Raw genomic sequence first — 21,769 nt, forward strand, 5'->3', positions numbered from 1 at the left:
CAGGAAGCAGGCCCTGTCTCCATAGGCGCCGGCCCTCATGGCCGTCCCTGCCATGACGTGCCAATGCCTGGCTGCATCATGCACCCCTCCCCTTGCCAACGCAGCACTTAGGCACCCAGCAGGTGCCCTGCGGCCCTCCAAGACCCCAGACCTTCTGCGTTTCAACAGCACTCCCAGAAGAGATATAAGTTCTCTCCTGTACGTTACATCCCCCAGATCTACCGTGCACACAGAGGGCGCCCCTCGCGCCCAACTCGGGCTCCCAGGCACCGTGGTGCGGCGCGGTGTGTGGCGCGGCGCGCTCCCCTCGGGCTCGCTGCTTCCCGTGAGGACTCCTCTCCGCAGCCCGCGCCGAGGCGTGAGGGAATGGGTGAGGAGACATGAGTCACGCCCTTTGCTTCCTCTTGGGCCATAAAAATGGCATTTCCTTAAATAGAGCAGGACCTTAATAGCTATTTAAAGAACATGCACTATTTGGGGGTGTATTTTATGGCCCTTAAATAAACTTCAGGCAAATTAAAACATTTTCAGATATCTTGTGACATTTTTGTGATTATTTGTGGAGATTTGTGTAATTGCTTGGCTTTCATGCCCCACTCCCAAATGGCTCTCAAGCCAGACATGGTGCACACACTTGTAATCCCAGCATTCAGGAGGCTGAGGCAGGGGAGTTTGAGGCCAGCCTCGGCTGTTTAGTGAGGCCCTCTGCAACTCAGTGAGACCCTGTTTCAAAATAAAAAATAGGGCTGGGAGTATAGCTCAGAGGTAGAATATCCCTGGCTTCCATCCCCAGTCCCGCAAGAAAGAAAAAAAAACCCCAAACAGCTCTCACTGTACCACAGAACAGGGGCTGAGGCCTCCCTGAAAGCTTTGGAGGAGACTGCCTCCCCTGTAAAGGTGGCAGGCGGGGTCCTGCAGGGAAACCACCTGCAGCTGCAGCTCGAGAGGGCTTTAAGTCCACCTCAATTCTAGGGTGTGCAGAGACGCCGGCAGCACTGTGACCAGACCCTGACCCTGTCACACAGCAGCCGTGTGTCCCGGGCGAGGGAGGGACCGGCGCGCCTCATACCTCGATCAGCACACAGAGCCAGCGTATGGAGCAGGAGCAGAAAAGCCTAAATTGACCTGAGACCTAAACGGAAAGTGTGACTTCGCCACGGAGGAACTTGCATTAGAGCACTGGTGTGTGTCCTGTGCCTGTTTTCAAAGGAAAATCGTTTCCTTCTTAGAGAGCTTGGCCCCGCGGCCGCGGAGGTGCACGATGGGAAGGCCCCGTTACTGTGCGTCTTCCGAAACTCCAAGGAAAGGGAGTTGGGGCCAAGGAGAGCTTGTTCTGGAAGGACCTCCTGGCCCGCCAGGCGGCGCCTGTGGGGGAGGCGGGACGCAGGGCCCCGGGCGCTCCGCTGACCCGCAGCACGTCCGCTGGCACGCCCAGGAGGGAAGCCCTTGGCACTGAGTAGGCCACTTTTAAACCAACCCCCATTTCTGGGCCACCTTGTGAAGCAAAGGTGTGAGGAGGCCGCCCGTGAGCCGGGGACTGCCAGTCCAGCTCTGCCGGGCACGGTGGCGCTTCTCCCTCGATGCCGCTGCTCGGCGGGCAGGGTGACCAGGCGCAGCCAGCGTCGGGGGCTGCGGGACTGCTCTCCCCTTTCTGTGGATATTTCTTGCTGGGCTGGGGACCACACTCAGGGCTTGGCACGTGCTCTACCACTGAGCTGCACCTCCAGCCCTTTTATTTAGTTTAAAAAAATTGTTTTTGGAATTAAATGTTGAACCCAGGGGCATTCTGCCTCTGAGCTACATCCTCAACCCGTGTGTGTGTGTGTGTGTGTGTGTGTGTGTGTGTGTGTGTGTGTGTGTGTGTGTGTGTGTGAGAGAGAGAGAGAGACAGACAGACAGACAGACAGACAGACAGACAGACAGACAGACTGAAGAGTGAACCCAGGGGCATTCTACCTCTGAGCCACCTACCCTCAGCCCATTTTATTTTGAAGCTGAGTCTTGCTAAATTGAAAAGGGCCTCACTAAGCCTTTTTGACTTTTTAGTTTGAAACAGGCTTTCAGTAAGTTGCTGAGGCTGGCCGCTGGCCTGCGATCCTCCTCTCTCAGCTTCCCAAGTGCTGGGATTATGGGCTTGCAGCGCCGTGCTCGCTCTTCCTGTGCCCCTGGCTCTTGTTCCCCAGGAGGCTGCCCTCCCTCCCTCCCGGGCATGGCCCTTGCAGCACTGCCCGCTGCGCCGGCCTCGTGAGCACCGGGTCCTCTGGTCTTCCAGGTATGTCGACACATGTAGAACGCGCCTCTGACCTGCTTGACAGTCCATGCTGCTCCGTGAGCCCCTGCAGACCTGTGGAGACCCGTCGGCGCGGCCGGCAAGGCCTGCCTCGTGCCATTCGAGCGGCCGGCGCTGCCTGCCCTGTGCGCCGAGTGAGGCTCGGGAGTTGGGGTTTGGGTGGTAGTTATGGCAGTTCCTCATCCCAACCTCAGAGGAAGAGAGGAGGAAGCAGCCACGGCGCACGAGGTGAGCGCTTGCTCCTGCACCAGGTCTTCACTGAAGAGCGGTGGAGCTGACAGGCGGGCAAGTGGGGCCACGCAGGGCTGCAGGGGGCGGCTCTGTGGCTGGGCCTGGCTGGGGTGGCGCCCTCTGCTGCCACAGAGCCCTGAAGCCCTGCGTGGGGTGCAGCACGTCCACCGGGCCAGCTGCTCATCGCCCTTGACAGCGCCTAGACGTCCTCTTAGCTAAAGCCCGGGGTCAGGCCTGGCCCCGCCCGCCTGCCCTCTGCCCTTGGTGGTGCCTAGTGGTGCCCTCGGTCACCAGGAGCACCCAGGCGGACCCCTGGCCCTCACACAGGAGAGTGGCGCCCCTCCTCAGGAAGGGCAGGGAGCGCGCACTGTGCTCACGGGGCTCTCCTGCCCAGGTGCGGGTGGCAGCGGTGGGGTGGGGCCGGGGTGGGCAAGGAGCACCTGGTGGCGGTGATTTGGTGTCTGTGGCTGTGACTCGTATCTCGTTGGTCCTCGTCAGAGAAGGAAAGGCCTGTCTCCGCCGCCTCGCAGCACTGTGCGTTTCAGCTGCAGAGTGCTTCCTGCAGACTCTGCCCGTTGGCGTCACTTCAGTAGCATTATTTTCCATCCCAAACATTAAACAAGTGAGGGTGGGATTAAAGCAGGACTGCTCTCGGGCTGCCGGCTTCCTCCCGGCCTCTGGGTGGTAGAGACGGAGCGGGAGTGGCTGTGCTTGGTGCCCCTGGCCCACCCTGGCCTCCCTCCAGCCCGCCCAGGTGTGGACTTCGTTTTGATCTGAAATTGTTGTTGGGGACACACACTAACTGGCACCCCTGGGGCCAGGCTTTCTTCCTGGGGTTCCAGGTAGGGAGGGCCTTGAGCTGCCCCCCCCAGCCCGGGGTTCCCAGGGCCCGGCGGCCGCGCGGGAGCCCTGCAGCGAGGCAGGCGTGCGGTGAGGCACGTCTGCAGCCCGCCGAGCCCCGGGTCCAGGGCAGCCATGCAGGAAGGCGAGGTTTGTCTCCCCAGAACGAGTGACCTCGGCCAGATGCCGACCTTGTCCTTGCTCAGAGCCGCGTGCTGTGGAAGAGCTTCCTGCCTGCTCCGTGCAGAGCAGGACGGACGTCCTCCGCTCCTTCATCAGCGCTTGGTCACGAGGACGGTGGAGCCCAGTGTCAGGGCTCGGAGCTCCCTGGGCCTCTGTGTGTGATTTATTTATTTATCTTAGTGGGGGGGGGGGCTGGGATCGAGCCCAGAGGCATTCTACCTTTGAGTGACACCCCCAGCCCGATACTTACTGCTTCTTTGGAAACAGGCTGACGAGTCTCACCACTTGCTGAGGCTGTCCTCGGACCTGCAGTCCTCCTGTCGCAGCCTCCCCCCACGCCCGGCTTTGGTTTTAGTGCCTTTAACGGACTTCTCTGCCCTGACCAGTCAGCGCAGGCCATTCCTCACCTGTCTTGCGTCTCCATTCCTGACTCCTTGCACCCGAGTCCACGCTCATTTCAGAAGTGTGGCACTTTGCACAGAGCCCCAGGAGACCATACAGAATGCCAGGGAAGCCGGCCACTTTCCCGGCGCCGGGCTCTGCACAAGGCCTCGCCGCCTGGCCTCTGTGCCACGGCCTCCTGGTGCACCAGGTGGCTGGGTGTGGCTCGGTGCCGGGCAGTGCCCTCCTTGCACGCCTAACAGCAAAACAGAGCAAAGCCAAACTGCCCTGGGGTAAAGAGCTCCGCGGCAGGACGCGGTGCGCTGCGGCAGGTCACTGCTCTGGAGTGACCGCGGTCTCTTCTGGATGGAGCTGGTCACCGTGGCTGGCTACTTACTGGGGTTCAGATGAGATAAGAGAGGCGTGTGGGCGGGAGGGCGTGCATCTGTGTGCGTGCATCCATGCAAGCAGCGCAGCTGCATCTGGCAGTAACTGCCAGGCAGCATCGATTTTGAGATCCTCAGAACTCCTCGGGCGGGCACTTGGCCGCCGGAGTCCGGCCGGGCCCAGGTGTTGGGGATGCTCAGGTCAGCAGACACAAGACGGGCGCGCCTTCCGTACCCATGTCAGCCGGGCCAGCCCCACCAGCTCTTGGCCGGCGTCCACCCCGTGCCGCCTCTTCCTGGCCTCTTTCCTCTCAACAGCTGCTAAGGTCTGCGGTCAGCGTCTGGGTCAGATGGAGGTGCTGGAAGCAGCGGGTGGTCGGTTAGTGAGGGGAGGTGCCCGTGACATAATTGCTCTGGGAGCTGGGGACGTGATGCCAGAGGAGTGTGTGCACACGCACGTGTGCTCAGACAAGGCCATCCACTCGGTGAGAGTAAGGAGCGGGCCTCCTGCTCTGAGGGGCCGCCTCCCAGCTGTAGGCCTGGGTCCCCGGGCCCCAGCTGCCCCGCTCAGAGCTGAGCCCCTCTTGTCATTAGGACCTGTCAGTGAAGCGGGGCCAAGCACGCTAAAGCACGGGGTAAGCCCGTGAACTGCTCTCCGGTCGCCAGTGGTGTCTGCCGTCCCTGGCTGCTCCTTACACTCCGGAACGGCGAGCGGCGTGGGAACTGTTCTTTTTCAGTTTGTGGCACTTACATAAAGTGTGAATTACCAGAATGTAAACGCGTAGCTTCCTCTTCAAAAGGATTCTTACAAGTAAGGAGCCCAGGGACATTCTACCTCCCAGCTACACCACTGGTCCTATTTTTTAGTCCTTTTTTTTTTTGGTGGTACTGGGGTTCCTGGAAGCCCTTCTTCCTCCGGGCTACACTCCCAGACCTATTTTATATTTTTGAAACAGGGTCTCTTACGCCAGCGCGGCTGGCTTCGAACCTGCATCGCGATCCTCCTGTCTCCGCCTCCCAAGCGCGGGGATTACAAGCGTGCGCCACCACGCCCGGCCAGTCCTTTTCATTTTGAAACAGGGTCTCACTGAGTTGCAAAGGGCCTCCCTAGGGAGCTGAGGCTGTCCTTGAACCATGATCCTCCGGGCTCACTGGGATTACAAGCGTGGGCCGCCACGCCAGCTAAAAGCAGACGTTCCGAATGTGTTCTTTGTGCAGTTGGAGCGCCTCTCAGTCAGACATGGGCAGGGACTGAGGGTGCAGTGGCTCTTGGAGGCTGCACGAGGAGCCACAGCCGGGTTCAGTTACGTCCCAGCTGTGAGCATGCGGCTGGGGGGCTGATGGCCAGCACCGTGTGGTTTCAAGGCCCAGCCGCTCAGCGCGGTCGCGGCACCTCTGTGCGTGTGCGCGCACGCTCTGAGACATGGGCCGACCTAGAGGGTCTTTAAAGCACTTCTGCACGCGGGAAATGAGTTGCGTCTTGCTAACTGGTGTCCTAAGCCTCCTTGGCCGTCGCCCACTCACCGTGGCCAGGCTTGGCGAGGCAACCTCAGGGCGAGGCCCTCGGGTGGGTCTCGGGATGCAGCCCCCAGCAGGCGGGATCCTCCAGAGCCGTGCGGCCGGGGCTGCCTCGGTGGCAGAGGCTGCTCCTCTCTCCAGCAGCTCCGGGACCGAGGCCACTTCTCACCCCGCCACCTCCTTCCCCACAGAACATTGACATCACCAACTTCAGCAGCAGCTGGAATGATGGACTGGCCTTCTGCGCGCTCCTGCACACCTACCTCCCCGCCCACATCCCCTACCAGGAGCTGAGCAGCCAGGACAAGGTGAGGCCGCCGGGCAGTCCTCGCGGGGAGGGAGGCCGATGGGAGCAAGGGAACTCGGCATTGTCTTCATCCGCAGCACTGCCCACCTCCGTCCCACTTGGGTCCGTCACTTGCACACAGCCGGGCCCCCTGGGCGCCAGCAGTCGGATCAAGGGCTGCGGAGCAGGCCAGGCAGGGTTGTGGATGCCCTCAGGACCAGGGCTACTCTGCACCACGGACCTCGGAAGTGCTGAGGAACAGCCCGAGCATCATAGCCCAGGGCTTGGGGAGTCCCATCCAGGGAGCTCCTCGGCCTCAGGGGACGGGCTCAGAGCCCCTGGCCCGCTCCCCACCTCGCCCACGGCACCCCAGCCCTGCACAGGGGAGACCAGAACACCACGCCCCACCCAGAACTCTATTGAATGGGCTTTGTCTCAGCTGGGCTTGGTGGCACACACTTCTAAGCCAAGAACTTTGAAGGCTGAGAGAGAAGGATCACAGGTTCGAGGCTGGCCTCAACAACTGAGTTGAGACCCTGTTTGTTTCAAAATAAAAAATAAGCCAGGCTTGGCAGCTTGTAATCCCAGTACTTGGGAGGCTGAGATAGGAGGATCACAGGTTCGTGGCCAGCCTCGGCAACTGAGGCCATCTGCAACTTAGCAAGACCCTGTTTCAGAAAAGAATAAAATAGGGCTGGCGGTGTAGGTCAGAGGTAGAATGCCCTGGGCTCCATCACCAGTGCCGAAACAAATAAGCAAACAAAAAATAGGCCAGGGCTGTAGGTACAACTCAGGTGCAGTGCCCTAGGATAGGGCTGTAGGTACAACTCAGGTGCAGTGCCCCGGGTTCCATCCTCAGTACCACACACACACGCAAGGCCGTGCCTCTAGCTTTGGGTGGTGCGTCAGAGGTGCCCTCTCGGGGGCAGGAAGCAGCGTAGGTGCCGGCTGCTGGGTGCGGGGATCAGAGGGCCCAGGGTGCGCGCCCCCAGGCCTCAGGCCCAGAGAAGCTCACCTGGGTCCCGGGTGGAGGTGCCGTTTTCCCATAGCCGCCTCCCTGGTGTGGCCTGCACACTACCGCAGATTTCTTTTGCAGAAGAGGAACTTCACGCTGGCCTTCCAGGCGGCCGAGAGCGTTGGCATCAAGTCCACCCTGGTGAGCCCCTGGCCTCTGACAAGTCCGAGGCGGCTGTGTGGCTGGCTGCCTGGCAGTGGGCGCAGGGGCTGGCCATCCCCTCCCACCGCCTGGGGCGCCTGGTGCCTCTGTGAAGTGCCTGAGGGGTGGGGTGCCCGCGGGCGGGGTGCTGTTCCTGGTACTCCCTCCTCCTTAATGGATAAACACAAAGGCCAGCAGCTCCCTACACGGGTCTGGGCGCTTTGCCACCTCGGAGGGAGCAGGCAGGGCATCCTGAGTCGGGGAAGGCAGCCTTAGAGGCCGAGCAAGTGCCCCGCCGGCTGGCGGGGCTATGGGAAGCTGCCGCCCGCCCACTAGGACCAGGCGTGCCCAGCCACAGGGCCTGGGCCCTGGGCTCCCGCCGGCCCTGCCAGGCTTGCAGCACACTCTTCCTGTCATCTCCAAGCCTGAGTCTGGGAAGAAGCAGCGAGTCCAGACGCGAGGCCGGTATCCACACACTGCGCCACGAGGAGGGGCCGGGGCCAGGCCCAGCCACAGATGTCCCAGGACCCAAAGAACGCGCTCTCTGGGCCACCTCCCCGTCCCTTCCCCACCACCGCAACCTGCTGAACTGCGTGTGTCTCTAAGAATTACTTACCCCCACTTACACTAGTGTTCCGGACACACACGTCTGTGCTGTCTCCAAACTCTTAGCACTGTACAGCGGGCAGGCGTTAGCAGGCCGCTTCCGCGTTCGCCTGTCCAGCCAGCTGCCGTCTCCAGCCGGCTGCGGAGTGCCTCTAAGAAACAGTGTCCTTGACGACCTCTCCCTGCCCAGGCGAAGGTCACCGTGTTGGGGCTGGGCGCTCACGAGAGGAAGGTGCAGGGCAGGCCCCAGGCCCAGTGAAGCCCCTCTGGCCCCGGCCAGCTGTGGTGGGGCAGGAAGCCGGCCTGAGTGGTGCTGGGGCCATACGGACCCCGCGGAGGAGCCGCCCGGGGCACCTGGCCGTGACGGAGGCGCGTTCCAGGCTGGGCCACTGGGTCTTGTCGGCGGGCTTACACTAGAACGCATGCGCTGTTGCTCTAAGAGGACGCCCTCGGGTGGGACGGGAGTTACGAGCAGGCCTAACTGGCCCCTTGTCTCTGGCAGGACATCAACGAGATGGCGCGCACCGAACGGCCGGATTGGCAGAACGTGATGCTGTACGTGACGGCCATCTACAAGTACTTTGAAACCTGAGCACACGTGGGAGATCTGCGCCCGCCGGCCCTCCGCGGTCCACGGGCAGCCGGCCCCGCGCCACGCACCCTGAAGCTTTCCCGCCTCCGGGCACTCCTGCGGCTGAGCCTCAGCTGCTGCATCCAGGCGCCGCCGCCCACAGCAGACCTGGCACCTCCCGTGCCGCCCCAGGGGTGTGAGCGCAGCCAAGGCATCACACTCCTAGTGCTCCGGGCAGAAATACAGAAGGCTCCTGCCCAGCAGAACTCAGGACAAGGGATTAAACGCGGGGAGCCTGCCAGGGGTGCTGACCGTCGTGGCCGCAGCACTCCTCCGCTGTCACCCACATGCGCACCTTCCCAGGGCCTGGCAGGTGCTTGCTCCCTGTACCCAGTGCAGCCAACCGAGGCCCTTGACGCAGGCCCGGGTTCCAGGAGTGTCGCCACAGAGGTGTGACAGGGCTGCCCAGCCACCACGGTGTGGCATTTTCAACTTGAGGTGAGAGTCGAGAATGGGCATGGGGAGCAGGCCAGCGCCCGCCTGGCACAGAGCCGCCGGCAGCTCGGCTCCAGGCAGGAGCGAAAGGACGGTCGTGAGAAGTCGTCCAAGTCGAGGATTTTTACTATTCCGAGCAATATTGGAAAAAGAGCCCCTACTCTGTTAGTACCAAAGTAAATTGACTTACTAAGCGTAGGACTGTTTCTAAGAGGTGGACATTGTGAGGGCAAGAGCAGGAGAACCGGAGGGGGACAGGGCGGCCCGTGCGGGCATGGACGTCCCCGTGGCCCCCGAGCAGCTCAAGCAAGTGCCTTCCTCCCCTGGTGGGCGGCCGCCCTCCACAGCCAGGGCCGGCGGCACGAGCACAGTGCGCACGAGGCCCGCGGCTGGCTCCCCGTGCCGGCGGGCGCCGCAGGGACCAGAGCCTTACGGGGGCCGGTCTGCTGATGGCTTCCAGGCCGGGACCCAGCCGCCACTGCTGCAGCCCACCCCTGTGCCTGACCCGGGAGCTGTTGGCTTGACAGTCCTGAGTCAAGACCTCACTCGTAAGGCGCTGTGAAGAAGCGTGGCCACCGTGGTGGGCGGTGCCGGGGGCACTCAGGCTGGGCCCAGAGCCGCGGAGGGCTCTCCTCCAGCCCAAGGCGAAGCCGAAGGGCAGGCCGTGGAGCGCCCGTCCCGTGCTCTGCGGTGCCCGGCGCCTGGGAGAATCAGTCATCGTTTCTTCGGGGCTGGGGGTGTAGTCCTGGGAATTGAACCCGGGGGTGCGCTACCCTGAGCCACACGCCCAGACCTTATTATTTTGAAATGGAATCTCACTGTGTTGCCCAAGCTGGCTTCAAGCTGGTGGTCCTCCTGCCTCCGCCTCCCAAGTCGCCGTGGTCACGGGCGTGCCCGCCACTCCTGGCTGAGGACCGTGCTTCCTGACGTCTCGGCTTCATCGTTGTGTTTCTGCCTCTTTCTTCATTTGCGCTCAAGGAGACCTGTCCACGGTCCGCTTCCAGGGCGACTGATCTTCGGTCATGTTCTGTTAATTTATTATTATATGGGCGGGGCTGTTTTGTCCTGTGAATGAGAAGACTGTCCTGGCCCGCAGGTCCCGCGCTGCCCCTTGCTGGCATGGCCCGGCCCTGGCAGCTCCTGCAGCGGCGGCGCTGCCAGTCTTCTGGAGAGGTGGCTGCTACCAGCAGGGTCGTGGGGATGACGTGCTGCAGGGTACCCATGGGCCCCGCGTGCCCTGAGCTCCTGGCCCAGGGATGGCGGTGCCGGCGTTGGCGAGGGCCCAGGTGGCCAGAGCGCTGCGCCCGCCTCCCCCACAGGACCCCACGGCCATTGGCTCCGCCACCTCCCTGCCCGTGGGCGCGTGGTGCAGAGGTGCCCTGGCCTGGGCGCCTGCCTCTTCCAGCACAAACTGTATGCAAAGGACCAGCTGTCTCCTCTCCCTGGGTTGCAGGCTTTTGCTGACTGAAGATACTTTGTTCTCTCTCTGGTAATACTCTTGAATGTATTAAATTGTTTAAGCACATTGGACTTTGACTTTTCCAGCCCTTGCACAACTGAGCTCTGGCCACCCCCAGGATCGCCCCTCCCTGGGGCCCTGGGGCCGGTATCGCGTACGCTGCTAGCTGGAGCGGGGCTCGTACGCCCCCCTGCCACAGTGGGCCCAGCCTGCCCAGGACTGCTGGACTCCAGCCAGGGCGAGCTCCTGCTGGCCAGGAGCGCCAGGACCCCTGGCCCAGCTAGGACGGCCCAGGTGCCCCAAGCCCCGGGGTCAAGCCCAGGCTCATTCTGCCTCCAGCCGTTTTAGTTTTCATTTGAAACAGAGTCATGCTTTAAGGCTACTGAGGGCCCCGCTAAATTGCTGAGGCTATCCTCCGCACTCCTGTCTCGGCCTCCCAAGTCCTGGAATTACAAGTGTGGGCCACCACACCTGCACCCCCTCCTTTTTAATGTATCTTCTTAGAGATGATTTTCAGGATATATGTAAGTACAGAGAAGAAGAAAAACAAACTAGAGGCAACCAGTTAAGCGTGCGTGTGTGTGTGTGTGTGTGTGTGTGTGTGTGTGTGTGTGTGTGTGTGTGTTGTGAGTTTTGTGGTGCTGGGACCCAGGGCCTGGTGCATGCTGGGCATGTGTTCCACCGCTGAGCGACATCCAACCCCATGGATCTTTGTTTTTTGTGTTTTTTTTGTGGTACCTGAGGTTCTTGAAAGCCCATCTACCTCCAGGATACACTCCCAGTCCCAACATATATACATACATACATACATACATACATACATACATACATACATACATACATACATCAGGGTCTCTTAAGCCAGCGAGGCTGGCTTGGACCCTGCATGATCCTCCTGTCTCCGCCTCCCAAGCGCGGGGATGACAAGCGTGCGCCACCGCGCCCGGCCTCCCATGAATTTTCTGTGTAATGATCCCCCACCCCAGAACTGGGGTTGGAACCCATGGGCACTCTACCTCCGAGCCATATCCTCAGGCCTATTTTTTATTCTATTTTGAAACAGGGTCTCACTGAGTTGCAAAGGGCCTCGCTGAGTAGCTGGGGCTGTGCATGAACCATGATCCTCCTGTCTCTGTTTCCCGAGTGCTACAGGTAATGATTTTTTTTAATCGACTGAGATCAGCCCAGACAACACCATTTTCTCATGTGAATGTGTGCAGCGGAGTCCCTGCGGACACCACCTACACACGGGGACCTCTGGTGAACACCGAGTCCAGAACGGGCCTCGACTGGCCAGAGTTGGGTGCCTCCTGCCCGTGCCCGCGAGCCCTGCCCTCCAGCAGTGCAGAGCGCCACAGCACCCAGGGATGCGCCCCAGCTCCGGAGCCCGGATGCCGGCCCTGAGCACCTCGGTCTGGGCACCTGCTGCTCCTCTGCCAAATGCCGGACCGTGACCCCTGCCGGCGTGGCCAGCGAGAGCCCAGTGTGCTGCGAGAGGAGGGCTGGCCCCATCCACAGGCCGTCTGGGCCTGTCCTGGGGCAAGAGAGGCCCTCACGCTGCGCCCTGCCCCACGCACAGCCTGACTTGCAACTTCTGTGGCCCAGTGACCTGCCTGGAGCCTGTCGGGCCAGCCCAAGGCATCTGCACCCCTCAGCCGAGCCTAGGGAGGTTGGCTCCACCTTGACCACGGAAGGGTCTAGAACCTGTGAGGGCGGGTGTGTGTGTGTGTGTGTGTGTGTGTGTGTGTGTGTGTGTGTGTGTGTGTGTGTGTGTTGGACCTAGGCATGCTTACCTTGATCTTGGCCACACCTCCAAACCGATTTTGTCTTGTAGATTTTAGTAGTAGTATTAATTTTGCACTGGGGATTAAACAGGGCATTCTACCTCTGAGTTACACCCTCAACCCTTTTAAGACCTTGTATTTTATTTATTTAATTTATTGTGGAACTGGGGATTGAAACCAGGAGCATCTACCTCCAAGCTACATCCCCAGCCTTGTGTGTGTGTGTGTGTGTGTGTGTGTGTGTGTGTTACTGGAGATTGAACCCAGGAATAGTCTTTCTACCTCTGAGCTACATTCCCAGCTCTAATTTTTATTCTTTATTTTGAAACAGGGTCTTATTAAGTTGTGGAAGCCTCGCTAAGTAGTTGAGGCTGGCCACAAAACTGCGATCTACCTGGTCAGCCTCCCAAGTACTGGGATTATAGGCATATGCCACCATGCCCGGCTCCAAGCCCTACTTTTATTCTTTTTTTTCTTTACTGGTACTGGGGATTGAACCCAGGGGCATTCTACCTCCAAGCAACACCTCCAGCCCTATTCTTTATTTTAAAAACAGGGTCTCACCAAGTTGCTGAGAGCCTCACTAAGTAGCTGAGGCTGGTTGTGAACCTGGGATCCTTCTGTCTAAGCCTCCCAAGTACTGGGATTACAAGTGTGCACCACCACACCCAGCTTTATTCTTTATTTTTAACAGGGTCTCACTAAATTGTGAGGGCCTAAGTAGCTGAGGCTGCTGGGAACTTGGGAGGGGCAGGGGACTTGGTCTCAGCCAAGTACTGGGATTACAAGCATGGGCCACCACACCTTGCTTAAAACACGTGAGATTTGAAATAGGGGCCCACAAAGTTGCCGAGGCTGGCCTCGAACCTCTGCTGCTCATTCCTCGCCCTCCCCAGTGCTGGGATTACAGGCACAGCCCTGCACCTGGCCAAGGCGCAGCTCTAATGGGTGGTAGAGGAAAATAGGTTCTGGGAGGGGGAGAAATCAGAAAGGATCCCCTAGACCTCCCTGCTGGCTGCATTTCTGACCTAGCAGGTCAGGACTTGGACAGGAGGGTGGGGGAAGAGGACAGCCGTCCCCTGGGGAGAGCTGGCTGGACACCTACCATACCAGGCCCTGAGCAGGCTCAGAGCACCAGGGTCCTCCCAGATGGGCCACCAAGGCTTGGGGCATGCTGGGGCCATCCCACCTCTGCCAATTGGTGACCCCCAAAGGGCCCCCCCAGCTCTACATCCTCCCTGACACAGAGGAGCCAGGCCTGGTCGGCCCCAGAGCTCCTGGGGGGCACTGTAGAGCCCAGCGGGAGGGCAGGGAGGTCAAAGCCTCAGCCCCAGGACCAGCTTGCTGGAGGCTTCCTTTGCCCCCCAGTTCCCAGAAGCTGACCCCGGCAGAGCGTCTCCTGCGGGCTTAGAGGCAGGGAGCCCGCCCTGTGCCTGATGGGCTCCGGGTCTCTCCCCATGCTGTGACTGCTTTCTGACGGATAAACTGGATGGAGCCTTGTGAGGCCCCCCGGCCCCCACCCCGCTCACAGGAGGGACCGGCAGGCACCCTGGGGCTGCCTGGCCCAGGGCCCACTGGGTGCATGGTCCCAGCCCTGTCGTGCTTTACACCCTAGTGGGCTCAACTGGCCCCAGAGAAAACAATGGGGGCCAGAGGCCGCCCAGGTGCATCCTGGGCAGAAACAAAGGGCCGTGGGGGGTGGGCAGTCTGAGAACGGAATTCTGGAGCAGAGGCCCCAGCTGGCCCCTCATCTGCCCTGGACGGAAGGAAGGGCGGACGCCCGCCGCCTTCAAAGCTGCCTGGGGCTGAGGGGGACCAAGGCCCAGCGCTGGGAGCTGGCAGCTGCCAGGACATCCCCGTGCCCAGCAAGGGGCAGTGGCTACATGGGACCTGGCCTGTTTGCCGCAGCCCTGGCCCTGGCATGGCCTCGACACCCAAGGAAAGTTCTCCTGGCCGGGCAGGGGGCAGCCAGGCCTGAACTGAGGGGGCCTTGTCTAGGAGGGGCTGGCGGAGCAGCCGCAGGGACGGGGGTGGGGGGCGGCAGAGGGTGAGCGGCCCTCCTCTGGCCATCGCTGTCACCAGTGAGCTGTAAGAGCCAGATGTGCCTGTCTCTGGGCAACAGCTGCACTGGAGGCCGGGCAGGGGCGCCCGGTGGGTGACACAGGACCGCGGGGCCGGCCTCACGGTCTCAGCTTTGCTTTTACATTGTGCTACTAAGGATGGGACCCAGGGCCTCACGTATGTGGACGAGTGTTCTACCACCGAGCTATACCCCTAGCCCTGTTTGTTTATTTATTTACTTACTTATTTAGCGGTACTGGGGATGGAACCCAGGGGCATTTTACCTCTGAGCTACACCCCGAGCCCTATTTTTTATTTTTTATATTGAAACAGGGTCTCACTGAGTTGCAAAGGTCCTCACTAAGTAGTAGCTGAGGCTGTCGGTGAACAGCGATCCTCCTGTCTCCGCCTCCTGAATGCTGGAATTACAAGCGTGTGCCACCACATCCAGCTCCTCTTTATTTTTTGAGACAGGGTCTTGCTAAATTGCTGAGGCTGGCCTCAAGCCTGCGATCCTCTGGTCTTAGCCTCCACAGTACTGGGACTATAGGCGTGCGCCACCATGCCCGGTTCCTAGCATATTTCTTTTTTGGTACTGGGGATGGAGCCCAGGAGCACTCGACCTCTGAGCTACACCCCCAGCCCTATTTTTTGGTCTTTATTTTGAAACAGGGACTCACTAAGTAGCTAAGGCTGTCCGCCAACCGCGAGTCTCCCCGGAATGCTGGGATTACAAGCGTGCGCTGCACGCCTGGCATGCTGGCATGTTTCTTAAGGACCAGTGAAGTGGGTGCAGCAGCAGCAGGTGGGACGCCGCCCTCGCTGCGCAGGGGAGTGGGAGTCTGCAGGGGCGTCCCCCGGATCGGCAGCGCCCAGCCCGGTCCCCATGACCACGATGCTAGCTCAGGCGGGAGTGGCAGGACCAAAAGAAGAGGACAAGGAGGAGGAGGAGGAGCGGGGGAAAAGGAGGAGAGGAAGAAGAGGAGGAAAAGGAGGAGAGGAAGAAGAGAAGGCGAGGAGGCGGAGGAAGAAGAGGAAAAGGAGAGGAGGCAGAGGAAGAAGAGGAGGAAAAGGAGGAGGAGAGGAGGCGGAGGAAGAAGAGGGGGAAGAAGAGGAGAGGAAGAGGTGGAGGAGAGAGAAGAGAGGAGGCAGAGGAAGAAGAGAGGAAGAAGAGGGGGAAGAAGAGATGGAGGAAGAAGAGGAAAAGGAGAGGAGGAAAAGAGGGAGAGGAGGCGGAGGAAGAAGAGGGAAGAAGAGAGGAGGAGGAGAGAAGGGAGAGGAGGAGGAAGAAGAAGAGGAGGAAGGAGAGAAGGGAGAGGAGGAGGAAGAAGAGGAGGAAGGAGAGAAGGAAAAGGAGGAAGAGGAGAGGAGGAAAAGGAGAGGAAGAAAAAGGAGGAAGAAGAGGAGAGGAGGCAGAGGACGAAGAGGGGGAAGAGGAGAGAAGGAAAAGGAAGAAGAAGAGATGGAGGAAGAAGAGGAAAAGGAGAAGAGGAGGAAAAGAGGGAGAGGAGGAGGAGGAAGTGGAGGAGGAGAGGAGGTGGAGGAAGAAGAGGGAAGAGAGAAGGAGGAGGAAGAAGAGATGGAGGAGGAAGAGGAGGAGAGAAGGGAGAGGAGGAGGAAGAAGAGGTGGAGGAGGAGGAAGGAGAGAAGGAAAAGGAGGAAGAGGTGGAGGAAGAAGAGGAGAGGAGGAAAAGGAGAGGAAGAAGAGAAAGAGGAGGAAGAAGAGGAGTAGAGGAGGCAGAGGAAGAAGAGGGAGAAGAAGAGGAGAGAAGGAAAAAGGAAGAAGAGGGAGGAGGAAGAAGAGAGGAGGAAAAGGAGGTGGAAGAAGAGATAGAGGAGGAAGTGGAGAGGAGGAGGAGGAGGAGGGCGAAGGAGAGGGGGAGGAGGAGAAAGAAGAGGAGAGAAGGAAAAGGAGGAAGAGGAGAGGAAAAGGAGAGGAAGAAGAGAAGGAGAGGAGGAGGAAGAAGAGAGGAGGTAGAGGAAGAAGAGGAGAGAAGGAAAAAGGAAGAAGAGGTGGAGGAGGAAGAAGAGAGGAGGAAGAGGAAGAAGAGAGGAGGAAGAGGAGAGGAGGGAAAGGAGGAGAGGAGGAAGAGGTGGAGGAGGAGGAGGGGGAAGAAGAGGAGGAGGGAGGAGGAGGAAGAAGAGGTCTAGGAGGGGGAAGAAGAGGAGGAGGGGTAAGAGGAGGAGGAAAAAGAAAGGAGAAGGAGGAGGAAGAGGAGGAAAGGAGTGGAGAAGAAGATGAAGAGAAGGAGGAGGAGGACGGGAGGAGTATAAACTGGATGGAGCCTTGTGAGCCCCCCTCATAGGAGGAAGAAGAGGAATAGGAGGAGGAGGAGGAGGAGGAGGAAGGGGTGGTGGCGGAGGCCTGAGAAGTGCTAGCCTTGTGGGCAGCTCCAGCAGCTGGCCCCGGGTCAGCGTCCACACCCGGGACCGCTTTACTGCGGACACCGGGGCCCTTGCACAGAGGGGCCGGGCAGGGTGGGGCTGTGAACAGGGCCGGGCCTGAGGCTGAAGTGCGGGGCGGCGGGGCCGGCGGCTCGCGCGGCTTCACCCCTGGGTTTTGCAGGTCCCACCTCCGCCTGGACGTTAGTGGACACCGCTGGCCACGCGGGAGCAGGAGCTGGGCGGCCGTCCGGGCAGTGGGGCCCGGCTCGGGCGGCCGGGGAGGGGTCGCCCCGTCCTCTCCGCGCCCCGCCGGTCCCGGGAGAATCGGCCACGTGAGTTCCCGAAAGCCCTGGGCCACCCGCTCGGTTCACGGGGGTTCGTCCAAACGTCCAGATGCTGGGGGCCAGAGGTGGAGCCCCGCGGCCCGGCCGCCCGTGACGTCACCCCGGGAGGCTGCGGGCCGGCGGGAAGGCCGGGGGCCTCGGTTTCCCGCGGCGGGGCGGGGCGGGCGGGCGGGCTGGCGCCTGCAGGGGGCGCCCGCGGGCGGGGCGGGCCGGGCGGCGGCGGCGGCGGCGGCGGCAGGTCAGCGCGGGCCGGGCGGCGTCGGGGCGCGGGGCGGCAGGTGCGGGCGCTGGACGGCACCGCGGGCGGCGGGCGGGCGGCACGCCGCGCTCCCTCCGTCCCTCTCCCGGGCCGGGGTCCGGCGGGCTGGGGGGCTGGAGGGCGGCGGAGACGCGGGCGGGCGCGGGGCTCGGACGCCCAAGCCCCCGCCTCCGAGGGCCGGGCGGGCGGCGGGGACTCGCGCGGCCGGTGCTCGGGCCCCAGGCCCCGCACCCAGGCCCGTCCCCGGCCGTGCTGTCCGCGGCGCGCGGAGCCCTGGCCTTCTGGAGTCTCCCGGGCTCTCGGTCCCCTGGGAAGGTCCCAGCCACGGCCCCCCTGGGTGTTCCCGGCGGGGCCACCCAGGCCCACACATCTGGGGGAGGCGGGCGTCCAGCCGGGCTGAAGAAGGGCACCCCGGGGACTTCAGCCCCAGCCGGGGCGCCAGCCCCTGGACTCACTAGCAGGGTGGCCGTGGCAGGTCACGTCCGGGAGATCCATTTTCTCGTCTGCAGAGCGGGATCGGGATTCCTAGCCATGCCTGCTGTGCAGAACCGGGCCGGCGTTGGCGGGAGATGGGGAGGGGTCGGCACAGACCCAGGGCCGGTCGGGGCGCCCGGAGGGAGTGTGGGGACACCGCAGGCCATCTCTGTGGCCGCGGGGAGGTGGGAACTAGAGGCAGCTCAGAAGCAAGCATGCCGGGCGCCCCCGCCCCCGTAGGCTCAGCCCTCCCCTTTGGCACATCCATGTGAGTTTTAAAACAGCATCTCACCTGCCATCCCAAAGCGGCTGGTGCCACCGTCTAACCTGCCTGGCCCCGGGCAGCTCATCCGAGCGTCGCTGACATGGGCCCTGTCCAGGCCCGCCCAGACCAGGCCCTTAGGACCCTGTACTCCTGAGGGTAGAGGGAAGGAGGGCCAGACAAACAGGGCACCGCGGGGAGGGGGTGCTCAGGGCCTCGGTGCGCGAGGCGGGGGGGAGGAGAGGCGCCGCAGCAGTCGGTGGGGTTTCGGCAAAGGGGAGGAGGCTGCGACCCGGGGAAGGGTCTAGGCGCCCAGCACACTGCGGACCACAGAAGGGCGGCCGTTGTGGGTCTGCGGGGCTTGGGGGCAGAGGGCTGGAGGCTGGAGGAAGCAGGGGGTGCCATGTGTGAGTGTGGCTGGACCCGGATTGGGGGGAATGGAGCTGGGATACAGGAGGAGCGCCCCACAAGCCTGCTCCCCGGGCCACCTCATCTCCTGGGTCTGGAGACCTGCTCGTGGGAAGGAGGATTTCGGGGCACAAAGGAAGCCCTGCCCGGCCCCCTCAAGCCCCTGCAGCCCAGAAGCTACAAGACCCTCCCAGGACTGGGGAGGGCTCCAGGGAGGGAAGGGCCCTTCTGCCAGGCCAGGTCTTTTAAAGCAACTCTCAAGTTGGGGAGAGGCTGCCTGAAGAGGGAGGCCAAGGGAGGGGGCAGTTCCCCTCAGCTGCCTCCCCTGGGGCGGGGGCTGAAGGTCAGAGGCCCCAGGGGAAAATTCCAGCCAAAGCTTCTCTTTTTATCTTATTTTATTTTTAAAATTGGGGCTCTAAGGATGGAAGCCAGGGCATTCTACCTCCAAGATGTACTGCCAGCCCTGCTTTATTTTGAAACAAGTTCTTGCTAAGTTATAAAGGGCCTTGCTAAGTTATTAAGGCTGGCCTTGAACCTGTGATCCTCCAGTTTCAGTCTCCCAAGTACTGGAGATTACGGACATGTGCTGCCACACCTGGTTTATTATTTATTTATTTATTTGTTTGTTTGTTTTGTGGTACTGGGGATGGAACCCAGGGGCATTCTACCTCTGAGCTACATCCCCAGCCCCATTTTTTATTCTTTATTTTGAAGCCGGGTCTCATTATGTTGCAAAGGGCATCACTAAGTAGTAGCTGAGGTTGCGCTCAAACTGAGATCATCTTGTCTCAGCCTCCCAAATGCTGGGATTACAAGCGTGTGCTACCACGCCCGGCTCTGACCTGGCTATGTTTTATATTTTATTTTATTCTTGAAACAGGGTCTTGTCAAGGTAATGAAGGTCTCATTAAATATTGAGGCTAACCCAGCATATATATATATATATATATATATATATATATATATATAATGTTTGTGTGTATGTGTGTGTGTGGTACTAGGGATGGAACCCTCTACCTCTGGGCTACACTCCCAGACCTATTTTATATTTTTGAAACAGGGTCTCTTAAGCCAGCGAGGCTGGCTTCGAACCAGCACGATCCTCCAAGCGCGGGGATTACAAGCGTGTGCCACCGCACCCGGCTTTATTATTATTATTACTATTATTATTATTATTATTATTATTATTATTTTAAAACAGGGTCTTGCTAAGTTGCTGAGGGTGGCCTTGAACCTGTGACCTTCCTGTCTCAGACTCCCAAGTACTGGGATTACACTTTCATGCTACGCCCTGGCTGTGTTCTGTATTTCAGTCTTCTGCCATTCACTGTCCGGGCCTTCAGCTCTGGCCCCGTGGTGGGCTCTGCGAGCTGGGAGCCACACCTGGGGAGACCCCCAAAGCTCAGAGCAGCAGGGACCTAGGTGGGCCCCGCTCAGGCAGGTCCAGCTCCGGCAGCTTCTGAGCCTGCACCATCAGACCGTGTCCAGGGACCCCCAGAAGTGGTCCACGACCCCTCAGCCCTGCTCCTTACGAGGCCAGCCTCGGCTGGGCCCACCGCCCCCACGTGCTCTCTCTGAGCAGTGCGTACCTGTCATCTGCCATTTCTGGGAGGTGCAGTTGCCGGGTCTTTGGTGTGACGCTGTCTCATGTTGCCGGGTCTTTGGTGTGACGCTGTCTCATCACGACCTGTGCACACGTGAGAAGCCGCAGCACTGAGGGGGAAGCCTGGGTCTTGGGGTGGGCCGCACCCGCCACGGGGTGGGCTTCCGGCAGCACCCCAGGCACGCCCCGGCGGGGGCTCTTCTGAAGAGGCGCTGCGATGGGTGAGTACCCCTCAGGCGAGGGGGCTGAGGATCTGCGGCCTCTCTGCTGTGTAGCCCGGGCGTGTGTGGACGGCAGGGCCGTCTGGGGCCACTCCGGGGCCCCTGTGCGGGGTGGCAGAGTGCTGGCCCTGGGGTGAGGGGCGAGGAACTGTGGGGAACTGGTGCTCCGTTCCTGCCCACATCCTGTACCCAGGAGCAGAGCCGCCCCAGGGTGCGGCGGTGGGGGAGGGTGCCCGGGCCCCTGCCTGGGTGCCCGGGGCCCAGCCTGCACGGGCATCTGTGCAGCCCTGGGGTGGGGGCAGGCAGGGCGGGCTTGGTGGCCGCTGGGCTGCAGGCGGCCCCAGGAGGCACCTGCCGTGTGCTTACTAATGCTCTGGGAGGGGCCCCGGGCCCACGGTTCCCGGAAGCTCAGCTCCTGCCCGGTCACGGCAGGGCCAGCGGCGGCTCTTTGCTTAGTGCCCGTCCACGCCTCTGCCCGAGCTCTCGAGGGACAGATGTGGTCGGTGCTTCTCTAGATTTTCCTCCTATACTTCATCCCGGTAGGTTTCCTCTGCGAGAATTTCTCAGAGCAAAACTATTCAACTGCCGGCATGCCCAAAGCCCCTCACGTCCAGTGTGCTTAGATTTCATTTTTAAAAAATTTTTGGTGCTAGGGATTGAACCCAGGGGCGTTCTGCCTCTGAGCGACAACCGCCTCTTTTTACTTGAAAACTGGGTCCCGCTAAGTCGACAAAGGTCTCAGCCAAATTGCTGAGGCTGGCCTCTGACCCGCGAGTCTCCTCTCAGGCTCCCTAGCGCTGGGGGGTCAGGCGTGCGCCACTGCGCCTTAATCTTTATTTCAGTCCTGCTTCTCATGCCTGGGACTCAATATTCTTCTTCTTCCTATTCCATTCTTTGTGTTTCTGCCAATAAGTTTGTTAAGTTCTTTTTTAATGGACGCTATGGTTTGACTTCTTTGAGGATCTGGGCAGCCTTTATTTTTAGGAGCTCACAGGGCTGGATGCGGCTGCTCACCTTCTTTGGTGTTGGAAGGCGGGGTTTGCAGCTGATCTGCGGTGGGAGCTGAGGTCCTGGGACGGGGTGCAGCCAGAGGCGCCTGCGTGCCCACGCCGCCCGCAGGTGCCGCTTATTCCTGAGCTGTCTTTTCTTTGAGCCCGGGACCTGGGCCAGCGCGGGTGCCCAGGACTTCCCACCTTGCAGGTGACTGGTGAACATTTGCTGCTAGAGCGAAGAGCGGACTCCACGCTGGGACTGGAGCCCAGCGCTGCCGGGGGCGGCCGCCTAGACAGCGCTCTGCCTCCGCCTGGCCACGCCCCCCGCAGGTGGACTGGGAAGGTTCCGGAGGAAGCCGGCGGGTACCAGCCATCCAGCAGGCTCTGGGGGGTCCAGCCACCATCTGGGCATGTACAGAGAGCCTGGCTGCTCTGATGTCCTAGGAGCCGGAAGAGGTGGGCCGGGAGATGGGGGCTTGGTTAAATGGTGGAGGCGCCGTCGGGGGTGGGGATGGGCGGGCTGGAGGGCGGGAGTCTGACCCCTGGGGAGCCTGCGCTGCGCTGGGTTTACCAA

At 61.0% G+C, this 21,769-nt stretch overlaps 1 protein-coding gene across 2 annotated transcripts in view; it reads left to right on the plus strand.

Annotated features, from left to right (window-relative positions):
- The window catches only part of SPECC1L (sperm antigen with calponin homology and coiled-coil domains 1 like), a gene marked incomplete at both ends in the record, with an annotated part of 66,344 nt that extends 57,875 nt beyond the window's left edge, over positions 1-8,469 (plus strand). The window contains 3 exons of one of the 2 annotated variants that reach the window (XM_080717911.1): positions 6,021-6,137; positions 7,212-7,271; positions 8,380-8,469. In XM_080717911.1, coding sequence (XP_080574037.1) covers positions 6,021-6,137; positions 7,212-7,271; positions 8,380-8,469 — 267 coding nt within the window. The remainder of the gene's footprint in view (positions 1-6,020; positions 6,138-7,211; positions 7,272-8,379) is intronic. The other variant, XM_080717910.1, reaches the window with a different exon arrangement.
- Between the last annotated feature and the right edge of the window lie 13,300 nt (positions 8,470-21,769).

This window comes from Muscardinus avellanarius (genome assembly GCF_963383645.1).
Source record: "Muscardinus avellanarius genome assembly, chromosome: 21".
NCBI classification, from domain to species: Eukaryota; Metazoa; Chordata; class Mammalia; order Rodentia; family Gliridae; genus Muscardinus; species Muscardinus avellanarius.